This window comes from Abramis brama, assembly GCF_963993115.1.
Source record: "Abramis brama genome assembly, chromosome: 20".
In the NCBI taxonomy this organism is placed as follows: domain Eukaryota; kingdom Metazoa; phylum Chordata; class Actinopteri; order Cypriniformes; family Leuciscidae; genus Abramis; species Abramis brama.
Genome location: NC_139982.1, coordinates 16,986,705 through 17,010,952, shown reverse-complemented (window position 1 = coordinate 17,010,952; position 24,248 = coordinate 16,986,705). Strand labels below are relative to the sequence as shown.

The following is a 24,248-nucleotide window of genomic DNA, read 5'->3' as shown; positions in this document are numbered from 1 at the left end:
TCACAGGGACTTTTATGTAGGGCCTTAATGAATCAGTGACTCATTTGGTTTGTTCAGAAGATTCATGCAAATCAATCAGTTCACAAAAGTAAACTGTTTGATTTACATTAACCATGTTGCGAACCAACTGCACCTTATCAAAACAAACTAATTTACTGAAATATGTAAATTTCCAGTGCAAATAACTGCTTAGCCAGATATTTCACTATACCAAAAATGCAGGGCCTGCAATGAATCTCATTTTAGTGAATCAATTCTTCCAGATGATCCATGTGAATGAAGCAGTACGCTAAAGTAAACTGCAATATTTACATGAACCATTTAAACAAACCAATTAACCAAAATGAGTGTAACTTTCCAGTGCAAACAACTCCGGTTAACCAAATATTTTGCTACCACAAATTCAGGACTTCTACATCCAGTTCTTTCGGATGGTCCATGGAAGCAGTTCACAAAAGTACACTGCTTGATTTACATATATCATCTAAATGAACCGATTCTTTAAAATGAGTAACTTTCCAATGCGTTGATCGGAAATAATTTGAAGTGAATGAATAGTTTCTGTTGTCGGGGGTTGAAAAACATTTCAGTGAAAGATTATGATGAGTCATTGCACTGATAAAACATTTCACAATAAGACCAGAAAATTGTATAAAGAAAGTAAAGACTAACAGTTTTGTTTTCATGTTGACTTTTCAGTACCCATCTGTGATGATAGTTAGGTTTCATTTAGTCTGTGGTTCCAATATGAAAAGTCTTTGTGGTGGGCCTAATCCAGGTCATTTCTTTATGGTAACTTGTTGAAGACAGTTAATGTAAGAAGACAACAGAGTAGTGTCCCCCATGTGTCCCCAGGCCCCCTCAGCAGGCGGCAGTGCCGGATCTGGAGGTGATCTCTCAGCAGGTGGAGGATGAAGGCCAGTGCATGGCTCCAGTGCAGCTGGTCAGCTTTGCCTACAGGGACCTTCCTCTTGCTGCCCTGGACCTCTCGCTGGCCGGATCCCAGCTACTTTCCAATCTGGACGAAGAGGACAACCAAGAAGGGTAAGAAACTGCTGGCACACATGTGACACACACGTTTCTGCATCTGTGTAATTTGTGACTTCTCATTGACTTTAGTGATATAAGACTAACCCAAATAAAAAAAATTGCTTTTTAGTAGTGAGTATAGTAGGGCAGTTAAATCGATTAATCGCATCTACCATAAAAGTTTGTGTTTGTATAATACATTGTATGTGTGTAACACACGCATATATTATATAAACACTATAACAAAAAAAATATAACTTTTATTTTAGATGCGATTAATCGATTTGACAGCACTAGGATATTGACATTTTGGGCCCTATCTTACACCCGGCGCAATGCACCGCCAAACGCGATGCAAGTGTGTTTTGCTAGTTTCAGCCCGACGCAGTTATCATTTTCACATCCTGCGCCACGTTGTTTAAATAGCAAATGCATTTGCACTCATTTGTGCGCCCATGGGCGTGCTGGTCTGAAAACGAGGTGTGTTCTGGCGCATTGTTGACGCGTTGCTATTTTGAGGCAACAGAAATAGACTGCGAAAAAGAAATAACAAAAAAAGCGAATCCGCCATGGCGCGAGTGCAACTGGCATTTAAAGAGCAACTTGCAGGTTAGAAGACCCAACAAGTCAATGTATAGAAAAATAATGTAGGAACTAGATTTTCTTTAAAAAAAAATTATAAATATGCTACAGTGGCTTCTGGAGTCGTTTTTGTGAGAAAATTTTACTTCCGCATCTGAAAATGGGCGTGACGGGCGAGAGTCGTGACGTAGCACGAGGGAGAGCGGTCGATTCAAACAACAGGGAAATATGGATTGCAATGACATTTCGGACGCTGAGGAAATTGTTTACGGACCACAGCCATACAATTATGAGCCTGCTAGGCTGCCAAGGGAGCAGGGACAGGCCAGGATTAATGTTAGACAGAACATATTGGAACTTACAATAACAGAAGCTAAGCTTTGATCAGGCGTTTGTCATGCTCATTAATATCCGCCCAGACTAACGTTACGTGATATAACTTAGCAGTTTCTCATGGAGAGACAGAGAGATATTTATTCCTGATACATTTTTTGTTCCATAGGTGCTTGTGTGGGAAATGCGAGGCAATGTTTACAGCTGAGGAAAGTCAGTGTTGCAGGGAGGTGGATGCATACTGGGCCTTAGTGGAAAATGCCAAACTTTCCATGGTTGCAGTTAGTGTTACTACAGTAAAGCCATGGTGAATGTTGCTGATCTATGGACACTGGATAGTTCGTTCATTCATTGCACAATGTTTATTCCTGGTTTTCACGTCAGCGCTGTTTGATCCGTTAATAACGGAGAAATGTGAATATTTCTCACTAGATCTCGCAGCGATGTTATTACTTCAGTGGCGAATTCTTTATTTACTGGATCTCGCAGTAAGGCTACAGTGTTGCTTGATCAGGCTCGCGCTGCACTGGTCCAAACTGATAAACGGTCCACACAAACACAATAACGAGTAACTGTTAGCTCAGTTTCGTTCCGCTTACATTGCGTTTGCCAGTTGATGTTGTGCTCGCGCCTACATCCAGCGGGAGAACCCGAAGATGCGTGCACTGAAGGAACCGCACTAGCTCTGAGTCTCACCCGGTTCTTACTTCGGTATCCCATGTTGAACTCCTTCATATCGCCGGGACGATAATCCTCCGATCTGAAGTGAACGCTACACACGACCGCGTTTTCCGAAGCCGACGCGGAAGAGAAATCCCGTCTCTTCACCTGCACAACCCGCACCCAGGCACGAAAGATAGCACCGTCCTTTTTCCTGTTAGGAAACCGGTGGACTCGATGTCCTGACAGGCTGGAGTTTTTGCAAGCTCCACAAACACATAAATTTACCATGACAATGATAAATTGAAATACAAAAACTACTGAAAACACACTGTCTCACGACCGCTCTTACTGAATACCAACCCACTCTGCACTGAGCTGCGGCAGAGCACAGCACACGTCTCCCTCGTGTGACGTAAAATGACGCGATGTTGAAAAAAAAGCGGTTTGTACGAGCAGTCAAAGAAACGCTCACTTTATCTACTAAATTGGTGTCATTATGTCGTTTTAAAACATTTTAAATCCTGCATTATCTTTTCATATGGTATTTTCATACACGGTTATATATTCATTTAGATTTTTTTTTTACCTGCAAGTTGCTCTTTAAAGGGAATGGGAGATGAGACTCTGATTGGTTTATTGCACGTAAATCCCAAAACACACCCATTACTCATTAAGAGAATAGGGACAATGCGCCGACCATTTTTCCCGTTGTTAAACTTGCAAAAGTTGATTCTAAGTGAACTTGCGCCCTGCGCTTTAGACCATGTGCTTAGATCGTTAAAATAGGGCCCTTAGTCTGTTTGTGAGCGGGTTTTCCTTTTGAACACCCCTAAAGAATAAAATAATAAAATTAGTCTTTTTTTTTTATAAAAACATTTATTTTGCTTACATTTTTTTTTTTTTCTCTTTTTAATCCAATTATGCACTTCCCTAAGGCTACGTCTACATTAATCCGGATACATTTGAAAACGGCGTTTTCGTTTAAAAACGCTCTCCGTCCACACTAGCGTTTTCCGACGTTTCAGTGTGGATGAGAAACTTTTGGAAAACACCTGAATACGCTAAATTCACCTGACTGCTCATGCGTAAAACCTTCTGCGCAATTCTTCTGATAGGATCATTTTATTTAGCAAAAGATCTCACCATTCACTGATGCTACAATACGAAAACGGCGTTTTCAAATTTATCCACTGTGGAAAGCATTTTCAAAAAGCTTAGTTTTCATTAATAAAAACGCAGTCTGAGCGTGGACGGAAGGCCAAAATGGAGAGAAAAAGATGTGTTTTAAAAAGAAAATGTATTAGCGTGGACAAGACAAGTCTTTTGGTCCTCCTTTAGTTTGCTGTCAAAGTGTGTATTCACACACAAGAACGAATCATTTGAAAAACATGATGATATTGAATATAGAGGCATAATATGACATTTTAGTCTGAAATGAAACATTTCCAGTGCAACTGTTTCCTAGTTTGCGCTACATTTTGACAGTCTCTCTTTGTTTGCGCTCTTGTCACTGTGCCACTTTCAGTTATTATCGGATAAAGGATTCTGACGAAACATGCGCCAGGCTGGGAGAGAAATATTCAGATATCCAAAAAATCAGGAAGAGCAGCATACTCTCACTTAGATCAGCGATACTGACTTTTAACTGGAATTCCAGGAATTCATTTGAAGCCTGGCAGGGGTGAGGTAAAAATAAGCCTCAACATGTCTTATAAACAATAGTAGCCGAGATTTCAATCTTTATCGCATCTGACATAAAGTTTTACACTAAAGGAATTTGTTTATAATATGTTGGCATGCTGAAATGATTTGTAATGCAGAACTGGATCATTGAGGCTTTTTTACCTATTGTGTTTCGGTTAAAAACAAACCTGGGAGCACTGAGAAAGAATTTTATTTTATTTTCGGCTTGAAATGTTATATTTATTTATAAGATTTCGAATGGAAACTCAGACAAAACCAAAATTATATCTTGAAAGATAAAATAAATGACATGAAAGTGCTACTGTGCAATAACACTATATTCTGAGACGGACAGAAATCCATAAATTGTTTGTTACAGAAGTTTTAGCTTTCAAAACCGTTACGCTTTTCTATAATTGGATTTGTTACTGCCATTCATAGCATTTTTTTGTTTTTGACTAGCATGCCTTTGTGATCCATATCATCCTGTTGCATCATTTTAAGATTTTTGGATCAAAAATGTTTTCTGCTTGTGTAATTCTGTTCTCACTGAGTTATTGACTATCAGCACAAAGTCTGGACCACTTTAGACAGGAAGAAGCCATCAGAACACCATGTAAATTGACCAATCATAGGGCCGTAATGTGTCACCTCACTTTTCAAACCTCTCCTACACTCTTAGAAGAAGAGGTTCCATGTAGAAGCTTAAGGGTCAGGCGCTGCTTCTTAGTTTTAATTAATAGTTTTTTATTTTAATTAAATTTTAGGAGCTCGTAATCATGCTTTATCACTAGAAAGATTTGAAATAACCTGTTAAACGTAAATATTTTGCCATCATTTAAGACATTTCTTCATATAGAAACCCTTCAGTTCTATATTAAACCCCATTGAACCTTTTTTCTAAGAGTGTATACAGTATGTCTGTGCCAAAAAAAAAAAAAATCAAATACCGGATGTTTACCGCAGGAGGTTGGTTTCTCGACTACTTCACACCATATTTTTAAATGCCAGGTTTCAGTGGGTGTATTTGTGTTCCTCAGTGGTTAGTGTGCAAATGTGGCTTTAAAAATCATCTGGCAGCCGCACTGCATGCTGGGAGTGTAGAGCACCCAGACCTTTATGGTGCTGACTGGGTTTTTTGGCAGTCGACGCTTCTGTCCCGTCTGGGTAGCGTGACTCACCGTGGACGGCCACTGTGCGATGCTCTGCTTCATGCAGGGAAAGTTGACAAACACCATAAGCTTAATTATGGCAGCCGTCACACTGTCCACAAGCCATGCCTGTATGTGTGTGTGTGTGTGTTTGTGTGTGTGTGAGACAGATGGTCCGTACAATCTCTCAAGTGTGTCATTGTGTGAGTGTGTTTCTGGGATGTCAGCACAGAGCATTCTGCCTCTCACGACTCACTTTGTCAGGTGACACACCTGTGATAACAGCCCTGCTAAATGTTGTGAAACTTTTTTCTACGTATTTAACTCTTCCCCCGCCAGCCAGCGCCAGCATTTTTGATCATTTTCACAACATTTTTAATGGCCCCCAGAATATTTTGTTGTATGAAAATCTGAACATGCAGTATGTCAAAAGAACGAACAGACCCTATGCTTTTAAACAAAAACACCCTGTTTTATTTTAGCTTTATTTTAGCTTTTTAACACTTGAATGTGGGTTAGTTCCATTTAAAAAAAGCAACATTTTGAGCAAAAAGATGAGAAATTCATGTTTTTGTCAAAGACTACATTCAGATCGGATTCAGAACGAAGGTCAAAACATAGATGGAGTAGATCGAGTCCAACACCCCAAAGCTTCACGGTCCTATAGATCTTCCTGGGTCATTTAATTTAATGACATTTCATTCAGTAACATTCGGCAGTTTTGATTTATACGCTGTTTAATGTTGATGATCGCGTTATTTTACATATGCATGATATCGCTTGTTTCTGCTTCTTCTTCGTCTGTGTTTGGATCAAGAGATACTCTTTCAGAAGAGGTGTAATAGCGCCCCCCTACCGTATAACAGTGAAAACACGGAAAGCCGAAAATTCTGTCAGTGGCGGGAAAAGTTAATGACATTTTGGGTTTTGAATGTTACACGTTTAACGTTATGTTTTCATAATGTGACAGAAACATTTTGTTGCATATAATATTAAAATGTATTTGCTATTATAAGCCTTTAACAAGTACGATCACAGCGAACATTCAGATCTGTGTTGGAACTGCCACTGAGCCAGAGAGAGCTGTGGTCATGTATAGCTATGAAACCACAAATTTCTGTTACAAATATTCATATTATCACAGAAGTACTGGTGGGGTAAAAGTTTATTGTACAGATTTAAACACTGATGACTATGTTGGCGATCAAAATAGAGCAAATCGCCTTTTGAAAGTATCAATTACATTGTTACACCAGTAGATGGCGACAAGTGGCTGTTAAATCATTGAATCTTTCAAGAGATAAAAAAACAACAACAAAAAAACTGATTCATCCAGTAATGACAATTTATTTATGAGGGAGTCATTGAATCATTCATTCAACCTGATTTTTTTACATTTTAAATAGACTTATTTAAATTAGCGTTTTGTCAGAACAAGTTTAGTTGTCTGTTCAGAATTGTGGGAGAATCATGATCTCTGTTTGAAACAAACACAAAAAATCGTGATTCATTCTCAATTTATCCAGAATCAGGCAGCTCTAATTCTGATTGTTTGTGATTGTATCCAATCGCATAGCAATTTCGCATTTTTATGTTTACGCATGGTATACATTTTTTGCAGTCCAGATATGCAAACTACATTCTAAGTTTTGTTTACGTCATTTTTTATTTTAGGTGTGGTATCTAGAACAATTTTAAGCATTTTAAAACAATCACTTACAAGTAAAACTTTGTCACCCCATCGCATTTTTAAGTGTTTTAGGTTATCTTAAGTGTGTGTGTGTTTTTTTTTTTAAACCGTGTGCTGTGACAACCTAACAGCAATCAAAATGCAATGTTGTAAAAAGTTTTGTGCTTTCTGGGATATTTATGTCAGGTATCATTACTGTTAGAACATGCTTTCTGTTAACGGCACTTTTCACTAAATTTGCTGACTGATATTATCCACAAATCATTTATGACAGAAACTGATCGCAATTGCACATATTTCCATAGAAAGCGCAAGGTCATGGCCATTCCGGGACACTTTGTTTGTGACAGTTTCACCCCACCGGCATATCAGCAGCTTTGTTTCCTTCTCCTGTAACTGTGAATAGAGAAAGCGAGAGCACAGTCACGTCACGTCATGTTTCTGAAGTGACTCACATCTGAAGCATGTACAGAATGATACAGAGGATATGTCCGCATGGTTTGATGCCAGTTTAAGCCTTATTGGAACTAAGCTAATAATATAAACATGCCAAAATGACAGCTCATTCTATTCTTTATTTTTATTTTTCTATTCATTTAAAGGAACACGCCGACTTTTTGAGTCTTTAGCTTATTCACCGTATCCCCCACTGCTACTTGGGCGGAGTGATTTGCTCGCAGCGCCTGAGAAGCCCCGTGGTGAGGAGCAGAGAGTTCGCTCAGAGTTGGAGTAAATCACTCCGCAGAAGTAGCAGTGCTTCGCCTTCTGAGAATATAGTTCCCAGTATGTATACGGTTAGAAGATGGCTGTGTCTCATGTGACTTTGTTTTTTGTACACGCTGTGACTATACAAATCACAACATGTAAATAGGAAAATGTTGGCGTTATTTTGTCACTTATTGGGAGCAGTATGCTAGCTGGAGCCATTTACCTCCAGTCTTTGTGCTAAGCTAGGCTAGCGGTGGGTGCGTCAGACAGAGTTACGGCACTCACGGAGATTAGAAGGGTATGTATGGACTTATCTAACTCTGGGGGATACGGTGAATAAGCTAAAGTCCCAAAAAGTCGGCGTGTGTGTGTATATGCGAGTATGCATGGTCCTAGAGATGTAATATTTTATAGTTAATTCCCCCAGCATTTCGACTCCAATTGGTTTATTGAAAAAGTTAGAAAATGGCTTAAATTTTATGGTTAGGCTTTAAAAGAGATCGCACACCACAAACTTGGCCACACAACAAGTTTACATTGACTTTCTCTTGCTCTCCAAGGCTGCATTGTGAAATATTATTGCAAGTTTTAATATATTTAATTAAATGAAATTTATTCCTGTGATCAAATCTAAATTTTCAGCTCTAGTCTTCAGTTAAATGTTCCTTCAGAAATCATTTTAATATCATGATCTGCTGCTCAAGAAACATTTCCTATTATTATCAATGTGGCGCATTGCTGCCACATACATATTATTTTTTTCCACTCAATTATGTTAATAACGAGATGTAATGTCTTTTAAATTAAATATTTTCTTGTAATAACGAGATGTCGATAAAACAATATTTTTTTCTTGTTAAAACAACATATTTTCTCGTAATGAGATGTTGCCATTAAAACAATATGCTTTTCCCGTTATAACTAGATATTATATTATTAAAAGGATGGATTTTTTACGTGGCTTGACAACGTGGGAAATAGGCCTTTATCACAGTCCGCGCGTCGTAGGGGTTGAATGACGAGTTTGAAGTCGAGTCAACGTCATCTAATCGCTGATGACGTCGTTATTAAAAACACAAGAGATGGGAATGCTTTGCAACAGGCCGCAATTTGCAACTAGATGCTAAAGTTTGTGAACCTCGAGCTGAGACTCAAACTCGGGTCGCCTTGTGCACAGCTGCAGCAAATGTCAGAACGCTGCCCACACGCTATTGCTCTGACATAACAGCTTATTTTTCAGTTGTTTTGTCTATGGGTCGTTGTATATTACAGATTTCTGCTTGTTCTAAATCAGATACAGATGAAGTAGCACAGTAAGATTTGAATGCATTAGTGAGAGAGCGATTGTGTGTTGGAATGAAACCTACCTGTGCAGCGGTAATAGTGAAGCTGTGGGTTTTAGTTCAAAAACAGAGAGCAATACTGTATATGCCAGCACTTTTCAGTTTATAAGCTATTTAATTGATAAATCACAGAACAACGCTGACAGTAAGTCTCTGTGCTCCTGAATGTTTCTGTATGCGCGAACTGCACGTGATGTGCGCGCTACTGTCTGTAGCTGCGTCCCAATTCAGAGGCTGCATCCTTCGAAGGCTGATTGCGTCACCAATTCGAAGGCTTCTTCAAATGTGTTCTCCAAATGCGTCCTTCGTTTCCCGTGAAATGAAGGATACAAGAGATGGATCCTTCGCAGCCTTGCTTACCCCAGAATTTTTTTGAGAGAAATTGCAGAATTTTTGTGAGAATTTTTTTAAAGACACTATCTCGTTATTATGATAAAACATTGTTTTAATGACATCTCATTATTACATTATTACAAGAAAATGTTAATGTTATTATGAGAAAATATATTATTTTAAAGAGAATTTCTTTTTGTTTTATTGACATTATCTCGTTATTACGATAAAACATTGTTTTTACGACATCTCGTTATTATGAGAAAAAATATAATTTTAATGAGAAAAATGTTGTTTTAACGACGTCTCGTTATTATGAGATAATATATATTATTTTATCGAGAAAAATTTTGTTTTAATTACACTATCTTGTTATTATGAAAAAAATCTTGTTTTAACGTGATCTCATTATATGAGAAAATATTTTAATGAGAAAAATGTTGTTTTAACGACACTATCTTGTTATTACGAAAAAACGGTAAAAAAAAGTTTTAACGCCATCTTGTTAATACTTTTAATGACATAGCATCTCGTTATTACGAGAAAATATATATTTGTTTAAATAACATAACATCTCGTTATTATGACATATTTGAGTAGGAAAAATATGTGTGGCAGCATTGCGCCACTGTAGAAAACAGTTGTACTAGTTTTTGTGGAAACAGGATTCTTTGATGAATAGAAAGTTCAAAAGAGCTACATTTATTTGAAACAAATCTTTTGTAATAATGTAAACATGTACTGTCACTGTTGATCAATTTAATGTGCGCTTGGTGAATACAGCTGTTCATTTCTATTCAAAAAATCTGACTGACCCAACACTTTTGAATGATTTCACATGTCTTTGCTACTTACAAATATCCCACCCAAGACCAGTTTTAAGATCTCACACCTTGTTTGTTGTGATCAAACAGCAGATATTACAGAGATGATGTAGTCTAGCACACTCACTGTCACTGGTGGGCTGCCACGTGGGCGGATGGTTGTAGTTGCAAACTTCAGGGTGCATTTGCAGAGCTGGCAGTCTCAGTGCAGGGGCAAGACATCCAATGTGTGGGATATTATTAGCATGTGCTGGCACTTGGGCTTCCTGACCGGAACATTATACTGGTGTGCATGTGGACTGCCCAAAATATTCATGCTTTCTGTTGTATCTTGTATGTTTTTCATAACAAAAGATAGTTGACTGAGGAAAAAATGGAGCATGAAAAAAAAAAGAAAAAATTATATTGTAATGCTTTTGATTATGGGAAATTATATGTTATTAAGTGTTAAATACTTTCTAAAAATGAAAATGATTTTCTAATGTTTTGGTAGGCTGCCCATTTAATTTATTTTGTGAAAAAATGAAATATTTCAGGTACTTTTAAGATGCTTAGTTGCAGTTTAAAGAATTAGATAATATTGTGATACATTTGTGCTCTTCATTAATTTTATAAACTCAAGTTTATAAATTTAGCACTAAAGTGACATATCCTCCTGGTAAATCCTGTGAGATTAATGGTGTGCTTTTCAAATAAAGAATCTCTCTGAGATTCAGCAGATATTTTATGCTTAGCTTTTGTTGTTGTTTTTGTTTTTTTAATCTTCTTTATCCCTTTCCTGTGCTGAGGTTTGTCTGCTGGCTATGACAATTGTTTTTAGCTTTTGCTTGCTTGCTCTTTACCTGACATTGCCAGTGGAGCGTGCTCTTTCCCGCTGATCTGAGATCAGCCGCTCTCTTTATTATGTTTAGAAGCAGGGGATGTAAGAGATATGTGTCTTAGATCAGCATCCAACTTTTGACATTCGCAGCGGTCACTGGAAATCAGTCTGTCCTATTTGCTTATGACACAAATAAAAGCAGACAATTCTCAAAAGACTGCTTAGAAAGAATTATTATGCATTATTATTAATTTGAGACTGCTTTATTGGGCATTGCCAACCTTGAAGAGGACCTTGGAGCTGTGCTAGGAGTTTGCTAGTGCTCATATTTCGGGACAGGTATTAGAACACCCCTAACCATAAATATTAAACTTGCAATGTGAACTTGTCCCACAATATTTCTACTTTAGGTACGAATTATATGTATACATACTTTATGCCCTGTACCAAAATGCTCTAGAACATTTTCATTCACCAACATTTTAAAAAAAAAAGAGATATAATGTGAGATATAATGATGCATTTATGAGAAAGTCGCATTGTGAGATAAGCTGCATTCAAAAATAAGGCCACAGTTACAAGAAATTAAGTTGCAATTATGAGATTTAAAGTCACTTTCTGAGATATTAAGCCACTATTACAGGAAATTAAGTCACAATTATGAGATTTAAAGTCACTTTCTGAGATATTAAGCCACTATTACAGGAAATTAAGTCACAATTATGAGATTTAAAGTCACTTTCTGAGATATTAAGCCACTATTACAGGAAATTAAGTCACAATTATGAGATTTAAAGTCACTTTCTGAGATATTAAGCCACTATTACAGGAAATTAAGTCACAATTATGAGATTTAAAGTCACTTTCTGAGATATTAAGCCACAATTACAGGATATTAAGTCACAATTATGAGATTTAAAGTCACTTTCTGAAATATAAGCCACTATTACAGGAAATTAAGTCACAATTATGAGATTTAAAGTCACTTTCTGAGATAATAAGCCACTTTTACAGGAAATTAAGTCACAATTATGAGATTTAAAGTCACTTTCTGAGATATTAAGACACTATTACAGGAAATTAAGTCTCAATTGTGAGATTTAAAGTCAGAATCGTGACATTTAATGTCACGTTATGATATATATAAAGCCACAATCACAAGAAATTAAGCCACAATTGTGAGATTTAAACTCAGAACCATGAGATATAAAGTCACGCTGAGATATAAAGCCACAATTACAAGAAATTAAGTGTCAATTGTGAAATTTAATCTCAGACTTTTGAGATAGGCACATTCTGAGATATAAAGACACAATTACAAGAAAATGAATTGCAATTATGAGATTCAAAGTCAAAATCATGTGAAAGTGTCACATTATGAGAAGATATAAAGCCACAATTACAAGAAATTAAGTCATACTTGTGTGATTTAGAAGTCACATTCTGAGGAAATGTCGCAATTGTGAGATAAAAGTCATGGCAAATCAAGTTCCATGATATAAAGTCACAGTTATGAGAAATGGTCATTGTTACAAAAAATAAATTCACTGTTGCCATATATATATATATATATTTTTTTTTTTACTCTTAATACCGAAACAAGCTTCCATGCCAAAGAATCTTCCAGTCTATCATTTTATTTCCATTCCTGCTGCAGTGAGTGTGAATCAGCTGTGCTGTATGATCAAACTATATAACCATGCCATTATCAGAACCCAAAGAGCAGGTTTAAAAGCCTTGACTGCACTTGATAGATTGCTATTACTGCTCTTGGAAATATCTTATATATGCTGTGTGATTTTGTTATTTTACAGACTCTTTTACAGACTCAGATTTATTTTTTGTTAAAGCTCTATAAAAAGTATTCCTATCAAGAAACGTAATGGCTTTGATCAAGCTATTGCAAGCAGATTCAGACAGGTCTATTTCTCACTGGCTCATGCCAATAATGATTTCTAGAATCAACAGTAATGCCTTTCCCACTACTATGGGTTGGATTACTAATGCAATGGTGTTTTTGAGAGTCACATGCAACTGAGATCTCTGTCTAAGCAGCGATCGGTTCTGGTTCTTGTTTGCCCTTTAGTTATTCTTTAAAGGCCGAGACCCTGGCTGAAGTTTACTGAGGTCAGTAACGTGAAGCCGTTAATGCTACCGTGAGTGAGGTTGATTTATGTGGAGGCTTGAAGGCGCTTGTGGTACAGCTTTGTGCTCCTTGATTGCTTTTTCTAAAAGTGATTTCCTCAGAGACCAACTTGATGCCTTCTCAACCTCTTGGTGTTGGAAACTCACTGCCAGAGTTCAGCTTCTTGTGAAGCCAAGCTGTACGTGTCCATATGAACACATGCTTGGCCACTCCATCTGCTGCCTTGTGTTTTCATCAGTGCTTTGCAAATCATGGGTAATTATATGAGTTTATGTTCAGATCCTGCCCAGATTCAAGCTAAAATAGGAGTTCAAAGTAAAAATCTGGAAGATGAAAATAATCCAAATACAAAATCCTCTTAAAGGGGTCATATGATGCGATTTCTTGTTTTCCTTTTACTTTAGTGTGTTATGTAGCTGTTTGTGCAAGTATAAGATCTGCAGAGTTACAAAGCTCAAAGTGTCAGTCGCGCTGGCGAAGTTGATCGATCAGTTTGGACATCTGCATTTTCCGATCAGATTCGAGCTCGCATTGAAAAGGTAGAACCGACATCTTCACCTGTCATGCTTTGGGAGCTGATGTTCCAAATATGGTAAGGGGCGGGACATTTCCATCAAACACTTAAGGAATTTGGGCCAATCACAGTGCAATCACTGGCCAATCAGAGCACACCGCGCTTTTCAGAACGATGAGCTTTGTAAAAATCGAGGCGTTTCAGAAAGGCGGAGCATAGAGGAGCAACAATAATGTACAGTATGTGTAAAATAATGACTTTTTTTTTAACCTAAAACTGCGGAAACGCATTGCATTAAACCAAATACACAAAATAATGTTCTGTCATATAACCCCTTTAAAATTAAGAATAAATAAATGTTATATAATCGTTTATTCCATGCATTATTCCATGTATATAACACATAATTGTACAATAATACAGTGTAATTTTACTTTGGTCCAATTATGCTGCCTTTTTATACATAGTTTGGCCAAATTCTGAGACAGCATTACATGTATCCTTTACAGAGATAATCCCAGAATGCATTGCGACAATTTCAGAGAAAATATTTACCCAAGATGGTAGACAAAATTATGATTATTATATGTATGTTTGGGAAGGCATTGATATTAAAATTCTGACAGATACCAATAAATAAAGAATTATTTTAATTTAATAGTTGATAGCTGATTAATGGATATTATATATAACTGACGAATATATATATTATATTTATATATTAAAAATACGTTTTTAAAATAAAATTGTAATATTTTAATGTTTTAATATTTGTATATATTTATCAGTTGTAAAATATAAATACTATAGTACATAATTATGTTTTGCAAATATTTTAATATATATATCATATTAAAATATTTGTAAAACATAATAATTATGTACTATAGTATTCACATTTTACAACTGATAAATATATAAAAATATTATAAAAATATCAATTAAAAATATCAATAAAATCTATTAAAATATTGTAGTTCTGTACAATAATATTTTCAAGTTATAGACAACTGATACATATATTAAAATATTAAAACAGATTACAATATTTAAAAAATTTCATAATTCTGTACTATTTTTTTTTTTTTTAAATGGATACAAATCTTCATTTTGAAATGGTTATTCAAAAATGGATATTCATTTTAAGATTTGCTAAAGATTACATTTAACAGTGTTACTAAATATGAGGAATGGATATGAACAATATAAATATGGGAATATGAGCATCAAATTAAATATTCAATTCGACCAACAACAAAAATAAATCTCTCTTTCGGTCGAAAACATACTGTCACGGTTTGTGGCTGTAGAGAGCTCACAACGAATATTTTGTGTGTATTATATTTTTAGAGTAATATGTAGTTAGCTTAGCGACATGTACTAATGACCTGTCGCGAGAAGCACGATTGTGTGGCGTACACGCTTGACTGTTGCCTATGAAGAACATATCGAATCAGTCACTTTTGAAGCTCTGTTTCAGTTAGGACAGCAAGGCCTATGTCGACAGCAAAGCACCTCGCCAGAGTTTAGAATGGTTTTCTTTCCTGTTCATTTTTCTCCCGAAGCAAGAGCGAGAGAATCAGTGTTTGACTGAGAGGCAAGTATGACAGCACATTTCTCAAGTTCACGATCGATCAGGTTCATGATGTAATTCAGCCCTCTCCGCTCGCCCGTTTGCTGGAGTTCAATCCGTCTCTCCTGCGTCTCGCGTAGTGCTGATACTGATGTCTCTATAAACCTGTCCACTCCAGCACACACATTTCCTCCTTGCTCTTTCTGGATGTGCGTAGGGTTAGCAAAAGTGCAAATTACCATTCACGTTTGGAAATGTGTTTGTGTACGTTATCGTGTGGCACTGAATATTTGTGTTCTATAAAGCTCCAGTCAGGCATGTATGCATGTAGAGAAGTTAGTCAAAGACGAATGTCAGCAAACTGAAGTGTTTTGGCACAAATTATATTTGATTATACAGCAGACATTTTAATGAGACTATTATGCTTCAGGATTGTTTCCTCAGTCAAAATAATTTTACACAAATAACTTAAATATATTTGAACTCTGCCTTGTCACAAAATTATCTGATATTTTAAGAGATTTATTGACTTTACACAGTCGTATAATAGAAATATTAATTTATGAAGTGTAAATAGGGTTTTTTCTTCATTATGATATCAGGACATTAAGAAAAAAAAATTAATACATAAATTAAAACCATGCTCATCACAGAAGAGGTGCATTTAGCATTTATTATTATTGTGTGTTTTTTTTATAGTAAATTTATAAATAGGACACAATAATAATAAATGCTAAATGCACCTCTTCTGTGATGAGCATGGTTTTAATTTATGTATTAATTTTATGTATTAAAATTAATTTATGTATTAATTTTTCAATAAATCTCTTAAAATATCAGATAATTTTGTGACAAGGCAGAGTTCAAATATATTTAAGATATTTGTGTAAAATGATTTTGCCTTGAAAAATATATTTAAAAACTTAAAACAATAAAATGAATAATGATTATTGATTAAGATGTTTACTCGCATGTATTCAGGGTGTAAGGAAAATGTTTTAATTTTTACTTGGTTAGACCACATGACATTTTTAATTGAAACTTTTCTTGAAAATGGTATAAATATTTTTCAGAATCATATGAAACCAACATGAATACTAAGAGTATATTTCTAACAAATTTGCATATGTTTTACATTTAAAGATTTTTGAAAGGTTTATTTTTAGTGATGCAGAGATAAAAAATATTCTAGTTCTACATAAATATAATATAAAATATAAATCAAACTACAAGCAATAGCAGAAATAAACAACAGAACAAAGATGCAAATTAAATAAACCATGTTTTTTAGGTAGATGTAACAGTAGTTAGATGTAGATTATGTACAGAAATTTAATAAAGTAATTCAATGTAAAATAACACTGCATAGTCTTCACTGTATAAACTATAATATAGATGTATCCTTATTAAAGTTACAAAAGTTTTTGCAGTGAGTCTATTGTTTGACTAACATTAAAAACACAGACAGCTGCAGGAATATTAGACTGCTGTCACTTTAAGACGTAATGCACGGATCTGATATACTGATACTGTACACTTGTTTTATTTCTCAGCTGTTTACGTTCACTTAAGACATTACCGACTGTGTTTACTAGGACACTTGCCAAGAGCATTTTGACATTATTTTGTGAGAAATTGTCTGTTCAAGTCCACGAAGATGAAAGAGAGTGCTCAATTCGGATGTGCAATTTGTGTACACAAAACTTCTCATACAGCGCGCGCGAGTTATCTTTTGTGTCTTCTTGCACTTGAATGCTTAAATTGGCAAGGCTTTAAAACTCATGCAAATAATAAACTTTCATTACGACGCAGCACTGGCCAGATCAAGACAGTGACAATTCAGTCAACAAGCCCTGCATGTGCTCTCTCTTTCTCTCACATTTAGTGTGTGTGTGTGTGTGTGAGAGAGAAAGCAACAGAGGGCGGTCTCAGCCAAACCATGGTGCATAAAGCTCAACAGGCAATGAAATTATATATGCACTAAACCATTTTTTTGCCTCTAACTGAATTACAGGCGACTGTAATCATACAACTTACTAGCCATTGGCTAATTAAAGAAATTTTTTAGTCCCCTCTCATTTGGTCGCATATGCGAGTGATCTCATAAAAAGCCAAGTGTCACACAATCATAACAGACAGATATGCATTTGTATGCACTAGATTTGGTATTTGTTCAAAGGTTACATGCAATTTATAGGATGGTTTGTATTTATTTGTGAAGTATTATCTTGGCTCATTTATTTTTATTTGTAAAACACAATACATATTTATTACTCCTGTGCATTTTCACTCAAACTGACCTTTGTACTTGCACATTGCTTTCTGTTTGTTTGCGAGTCGAGTTTTCCTTTGCAAAGCAGATCGAGTTTGTTTGCAAAATGCTGGATTTGTTTGTTTAATTATGGCACATAATTCGCTCCATAGATAGGGCGTTTACAGGTTAGCGTGGCTCACATGGACAATTACCATGTTTCATAAGGATTACATAAACAGAGAATGTTTGTTTTTGATATGAATTACTTAATTTAATAGTAGACACTTCAAGCTTTCTAAATGCATATCTCTTATGTCTGTGTGGCAAGTATTCGCTGAGTTTCGGTTCATTTTTGTGACGCGTTTCAGAAAGAAGTTCACAGAGATGGCAGAAAGCACACCCTGTTTGTTTTCTTTATATTACAAAAGCACAAAGGTTTGTTGTTATTGTGAGTGTTCACAATTAAAAGTAGACCCTTTACAGTTTTGAATTATGTATTACTCGTTTCTGTGTGGGGTATTTAAAGTTTTTTCCGCTGTTATGAGAAAAAAAATCCACCTGTCCATCGACCCCTAGAGGGTTAAACGTCAGTTTCAGTTAATGATTTTGGCCCTCCATTTTGGGTAGCAATTAGTTTTTTTTTCTTTGTCATTGGCCTGCCTTTACGTGCCCTAATGTTTAGCCCTCACCTCTAGCTTGACTGACACCTCTGTGGCCTGAGCCAGCAACCCCCGTTCTCATATGATCCATGATCAGGCTCCACTGTGACCGGCATGATGAGGTGGAGGGAAGGTGAAAGAGATCCAGTCACACTCCATAGCTCCACTCTGGAACTGGAGACCAGCAATGTCCTTCTTACTCGGCGGCATTTTGGGTTGAACTTTCCCACCTAGGACTCATTCATCCATTCCTCTAATACAGGTCGTGGGATTGGGTTTGAGTCTGACTAGCTGCTGCTCGCTCAGCATAAAATAACAACCTCCAGCCATTGCCATGTTTCACCAGCGCTCCTGGTCCCGGTAGTTTCGCGCTTTGATTACACTGCCCTTCCAGACTGCTTGCTAGTACACTATTGCAGCTGCAGCCAGAACCACATTTTATTTCACTGCACAATGACACTGATGTTCAAGGAGATTGACCACCTTTAAGTGTTTGTTACACTTTCAGTTACACTTAATATTGACACGTTTTTCAGGTTAAATATATAAACATTACTTACACAATCAAGAAAACAACAACCAAACAATTCTATTTAGAATTTTTACTAGGGCTGTAAATAGATTAAAAAAAGTAGTATGTGAAAAGTAGGCATTGTAATGAATTATTGTGCGAAAAAAGTCACGATGTTCGGGGTCAACCTGTACCACAATGTGTAATCTCACCATAAAATGTTATCAAATTATAATGAAATGCATTATGTGCTGATGAGAGTTTGGTGTTGTCGAGCCATCAGGGAACTTGGAGTTTGCACTTTTACGAGGGCGTAAAGTTACAGAGTGCTAAGCTGGTATTATTAGACACCAGTGCTCAGCCAAGCACACAGATTCCATGTCTGATCTGCCCTTCCTGCTCGAACCGCACAAGGGCGAAGCCCAAAGCATGCAAATATAGTCCATCTGATCAAATGAAGGCACGGCCATGCTGTTAAGCAATCATCTTTTTGGCTGCGTCTGATAAGTGGAGTCTGTACTCTCCAGATGGTGTGTGTGTGTGTGTATGGATGCAACTCAGAGAGCCACAGGATGAGGTCAGTCTGGCCACACTGATCAGTCTTTTCTACGCTGCCAAGATCAGAATCCGCTCCCGAGAGAAGGAGCCCAGGATGCACAGTATGGGCTTGGAGCTCAGTCTGGAAAATAGTGCGCAAATGCTCACGTTCCAACAGTTCAGCAAAAAAGAAAAAAAGAGAGTGATAAAAGAGAGCGTATATGGTGCCAAAATAGTTTAAGATTTGAAGTAGTGGCGAAAACCTGGGCGATGTTTGGAATTGAATTAGAGCTGCACATTTCTGGATAAATTGAGAATCCCAATTTTTTTTTCTTTTTTTTTTCTAACAGATCACGATTCTGAACAGACAACTAAACAAAATAACATGCAATTTACTAGAAGTTCTGACAAAATGTTAATCGCTGCAGTCTATTTAAAATGTTTCATTTATTTGAATGAATAAAAAAAAAAAAAAAAAGAATGATTCAATGACTCACTCATAAATGCCTCACTTGTATCATTACTGGATGAATCAGCGTTTTTTTTTTTTTTTTTAACGAATCTCTTGAATGAATGATTCAATGACATACATTTTTTAACAGTCACTTGTCGCCACCTACTGGTGTAACAATCTAAATGATACAATCTTTATATGACGCGCCAAGTTACTTTCAAAAGGTGATTTGCTCTATTTAACTTCTGTGATATGAATATTTGTAACACAGAAACTGTGTGGTTGAAAATACTGTTTGTGAAGTTGTTCCATACCTGTCCTGAACATAACCGCTCTCTCTGGATCAGCGGCAGCAACAACGCAAATCTGAACGCTCTGGTGTGTTACATACTCCTGGTTCCTGAATGGGTAGAGAATGTTCTTGATGGTAAATTGTCCACCTCTAAGGTTACTCCCAGATCTGAGATCAACTCGTGGCAGTGGAATAGCAGTAGACGATATGAGAGTCAGGAAGGGAGATTGAGAGGAACACAGAAAAGCTGGAGGGAATAAGACCCCTCAACAGGGCAATTCAATTAGTCTGCTTTTAGGGGAGCGAGGAAAAGAGAGATAGTGAGATAATGTGATTAATCAAAGTGAGACACACTCATAGAGCATCCACTGAAAGGTTTACTGCCTAACCAAATTTGAAAAACACAATTAAACTGAAGGCTATAAGCAATTGCAACTAATCAAGTGATTTTTTTGGCAGATCCTTTACATAAAATGAAAGTGAGTGGGGCCTGGGGATATCGAGCTCAAAAATGACAAGAGAAAAGTACCATAAAGGTGGCATTAAAGTAGTCCATACGACTCCTGAAGTCATACGATAGCTACTTGTAAATGTGAAGAACACACTGACAGGTGCTCAAAAATCTACACTGTGGCCACATCTCTTGATAATGGCAAAAAAATCTTTAGGGTTATTGTAGTTATTAGCATAATTTAAGAATGGTAGATGTACGTACTTGTACGTAAACTTGTATCCAAAAGTTAATTTGATTGTAAAAGTACAAGTAAACTTGTATGTGCATGTAGAAATAGAACTAAAATTGTATGTAAAAGTAGAAGTACACTTGCATCAGTAAACTTATACTTACAAGTAGAAATAGAAATAAACTTGTATGTAATAATAAACTTGAATGAATGTGTAGATGTAAACTTGCATACAAGTAGAAGCAAACTTGTTTGTAAAAGAAGATGCAAACTTGTACACATTTAAGTTTACGTCTACATACAAGTACATTTTTATGTAAATAAAGGTAAAACCAAATAAAGGTAAACTTGTATGTAAAAGTAGAAGTAAGTTTACTTTTTCATACAAGCTTGCTTCTATTTGTACATAAAAGTTTAAAACTTGTGCACATTCATACAAGTTTACTTCTATTTCTACTTCTACACATTCATACATTTTGCATACAAGTTTACTTCTGGTTTTATATATAAGTTTGCTTCTACTTGTAAAAGTAGACTTATGTACAAATTGTGTAAACTTTTTAATTTACAAAAAAATGTGCTTCTTCTTGTAGATACATTTACTTCTACTTTTACATGCACGTTCTACTTTAACATACAAGTTTGTATTTGTACATTAGTTTATTTGTATGTAGATGTAGCCTAAGCTTGTAAGAATGTGCTTTTACATACAAGTTTTCTTCTACACATTCATACAAGTTTACTTTTACATACAAATGAATTTTTATTTCTACTTCTGCATGTTTATACATGTTTACTTCTACTTTTACTTACAGGTTCACTTCAACTTGTAAAATTAGACGTAAACTTGGTACAAACAAGCAAACTTCTATGTAAAAATACATGAACATACAAGCTTCCTTCTATTTGTACACAAGTTTACTTGTATGTAAACGTAAACTTTTAAGAATGTGTACAAGGATACATCTGCTTCTACATATAAGATTGCTTCCACTTGTACATACAGTAATATTGACTTTTACATACAAGTAGAAATAGAAGTAAACTTGTATGTAGAAGTAAACTTGTGTTTACATGCCTACCTGTGTTGTTGGCAAATATGTGTGAACGTAGACTCCAGCTGTCTTGTGTTTGTGGTTTTGTAGCTCAGAAATGGTTCTCTTCTCTTTCTCCCCGTCGCTGTATTTATCTGCAGGTCTAACTGGCTGAAGCCGTGCTGCGGGAGGAGAGCGGCGCTCTGGCAGGTGTGTTTGCTGAGCGCTGGCTTCAACTGTTTCCTGGTGGCCTGTGTCATCTTGGTGGTGCTCTTACTGACTCTGGAACTGCTCATCGATACTAAGCTTCTACAATGTGAGTATTAGAAGGGGTTCAGGATCTCTTTAGAAGCCATTCTAGCCTGAGAATGAGGATTTACCATCGAGTTAGCACACATGCTCTGACACAGCAACTCACTATATAAGGGATTCGGATTTGGACTACACTGGTCATGCTGTTTTGATCCACTAGGAAGAGATAGCTCAGAGTCATTCATGCAGGAATCGGAATACACTGGTTGAGCTCGATGTAATTTATTAGGGATTCAAAACACTGTGGTCACACTGTATGTGTTGATTTAATTAAAAAAAGAACTGGTGATTCTTAAGAGCCCATAAGAGTCATTTGTTCAGGAATTAGACAACACTGGTTATGTTGTATGTTGTTGATTCCTTAAAAATCTGATTCCCTAAAAAAATTACACTAGTCTCACTGTTTTTAATTCCCTAAAGAGAAACCACTTAAAGTATCCTGTGTTTGGGATTCACACCACATTGGTTGGGCTGTACGTTTTTGATTCACTAGGAAGAAATAGTTCATAATTGAACTAACATAATTGAACAGTGTAATTAGTTTGGGAATCGAATTAATAGTTTATAAGAGTCATTCGTACTGAATCAGACTATACTGGTCGATATGCATGTCATTTGTCTGGGATTTGGATAACTGTGGTCACAATGTATGTTTTAATTTACAAAAAAGAACTCACAAGAGTCATTCGTTAAGGAATTGGACTACACTGTATGTTGTTAATTCACTGAAAGAAAGTGCTTATAAGAATCATATGTTTGGGATTCAGACTACACTATGTTTTTGATTCACTAAGAGTCTCATAAGAGTCGTTTGTTTAGATTAGAGTCTTCAGTTGGTTCTGAATAAGAACTGGTTCTCATTTCCCAACCTAATAAATCACATGCATTTCATATTCTCATAATACAATCTTGACAGTTGAAAAGTATGCAGTATATAGAATACACTATTTCTCATAACTATACATCTGCAATTGTTGATCTAATCTCTGCTGAGATTATTCTCAATAAACACGTTGTGAAACGACATGTTCTTTTCTGCTATTTGCCTGGACGTTTTCATTTCTCGTAAGAGCCTATTGTAAATCCGAATGGAGATCCCCATTCATGCTATGGCGAAAAATCACGGCTCAGCGTGCAGATGAGTGCGCGCTAAAGAGAGAAATGCGTGAGATGACAGTAGCATAAGTCAGCCTATATCGCTGTCTTCTCTGGCCTTTACAAAGTCCTGAAAGACCGATTGAGGAGGAGATGGATTGGAACGGAGAGAGAGAGAAGAGTGAAGGAGTGCAGGACAGCGACCGGCCGGCGAGATTAATGGGAGGAGGGATTGAGGGAGATGAATGGGCTGATGGACAGATCAGTGAACAGAGCAAACTAAGACATATGGGCCGGGAGGGCGGGCGGGTGATAAACTGAATGCAGTAGATCTCTTGCACCGTAATGGAGCGGATAAATAGACAGATGCAGGACGCGGATTGGGTGCAATATCAAATCACAAATTCCTAATGCTTTCAGTTCAGGCGGCTGCCGTAATGAGATTGAGCAGTGACTGTCCTCGGCTTGCGACACGGATGCGGCTCATGCAGGGAATTTGGCTTCCCACTCGAAAAGTCCCTGTAAGGAGGAGTAGTTTCATATGAGAATAATTCTGAAGAATAAATGGCCTATTTTTCCCCCCAAGTAGATTATTACACTATTATGTGAGGTTTTCATCTGTTATGTAAACGTACATCAATGTGTATGTTTTAATGTAACCTTCTCCCTTGAAATACTTTGATCAGTTAAAAAAAAAAATTATATTAGTTATTTGAACAAATTAAAATAGCAGATTCATGTCTATCCTTGTATTGTTCAACTGGTTTAGGTTGATATGGTATTTAGTAAGTAACAAGTAATGCAATACTTTTTTAAAGAGAGCAATTTAGTACAGTGATCTAATTACACTAAAAAAGGAATTCATTACTAGCTACTAATTACATCTTTACCAGAGTAACTTACAAACACTGCGTGTATAACTTACTATTAATGATGATTCAGAAACAGACAATGTGAACCAGTTTAATGATTTTTAATGCCCACATCTCCCACATTCTTCTGGCACATATACCACATATCCGGGC

The 24,248-nt window shown here is 36.3% G+C and overlaps 1 protein-coding gene across 2 annotated transcripts in view; it reads left to right on the top strand.

The window, feature by feature from the left end:
- The window catches only part of tmem266 (transmembrane protein 266), a 64,205-nt gene that overhangs the window by 20,354 nt on the left and 19,603 nt on the right, over positions 1–24,248 (top strand). The window contains exons 3-4 of one of the 2 annotated variants that reach the window (XM_084094481.1): positions 856–1,044; positions 21,978–22,132. In XM_084094481.1, the coding sequence (XP_083950607.1) occupies positions 856–1,044; positions 21,978–22,132 (344 nt within the window). The remainder of the gene's footprint in view (positions 1–855; positions 1,045–21,977; positions 22,133–24,248) is intronic. The other variant, XM_084094482.1, reaches the window with a different exon arrangement.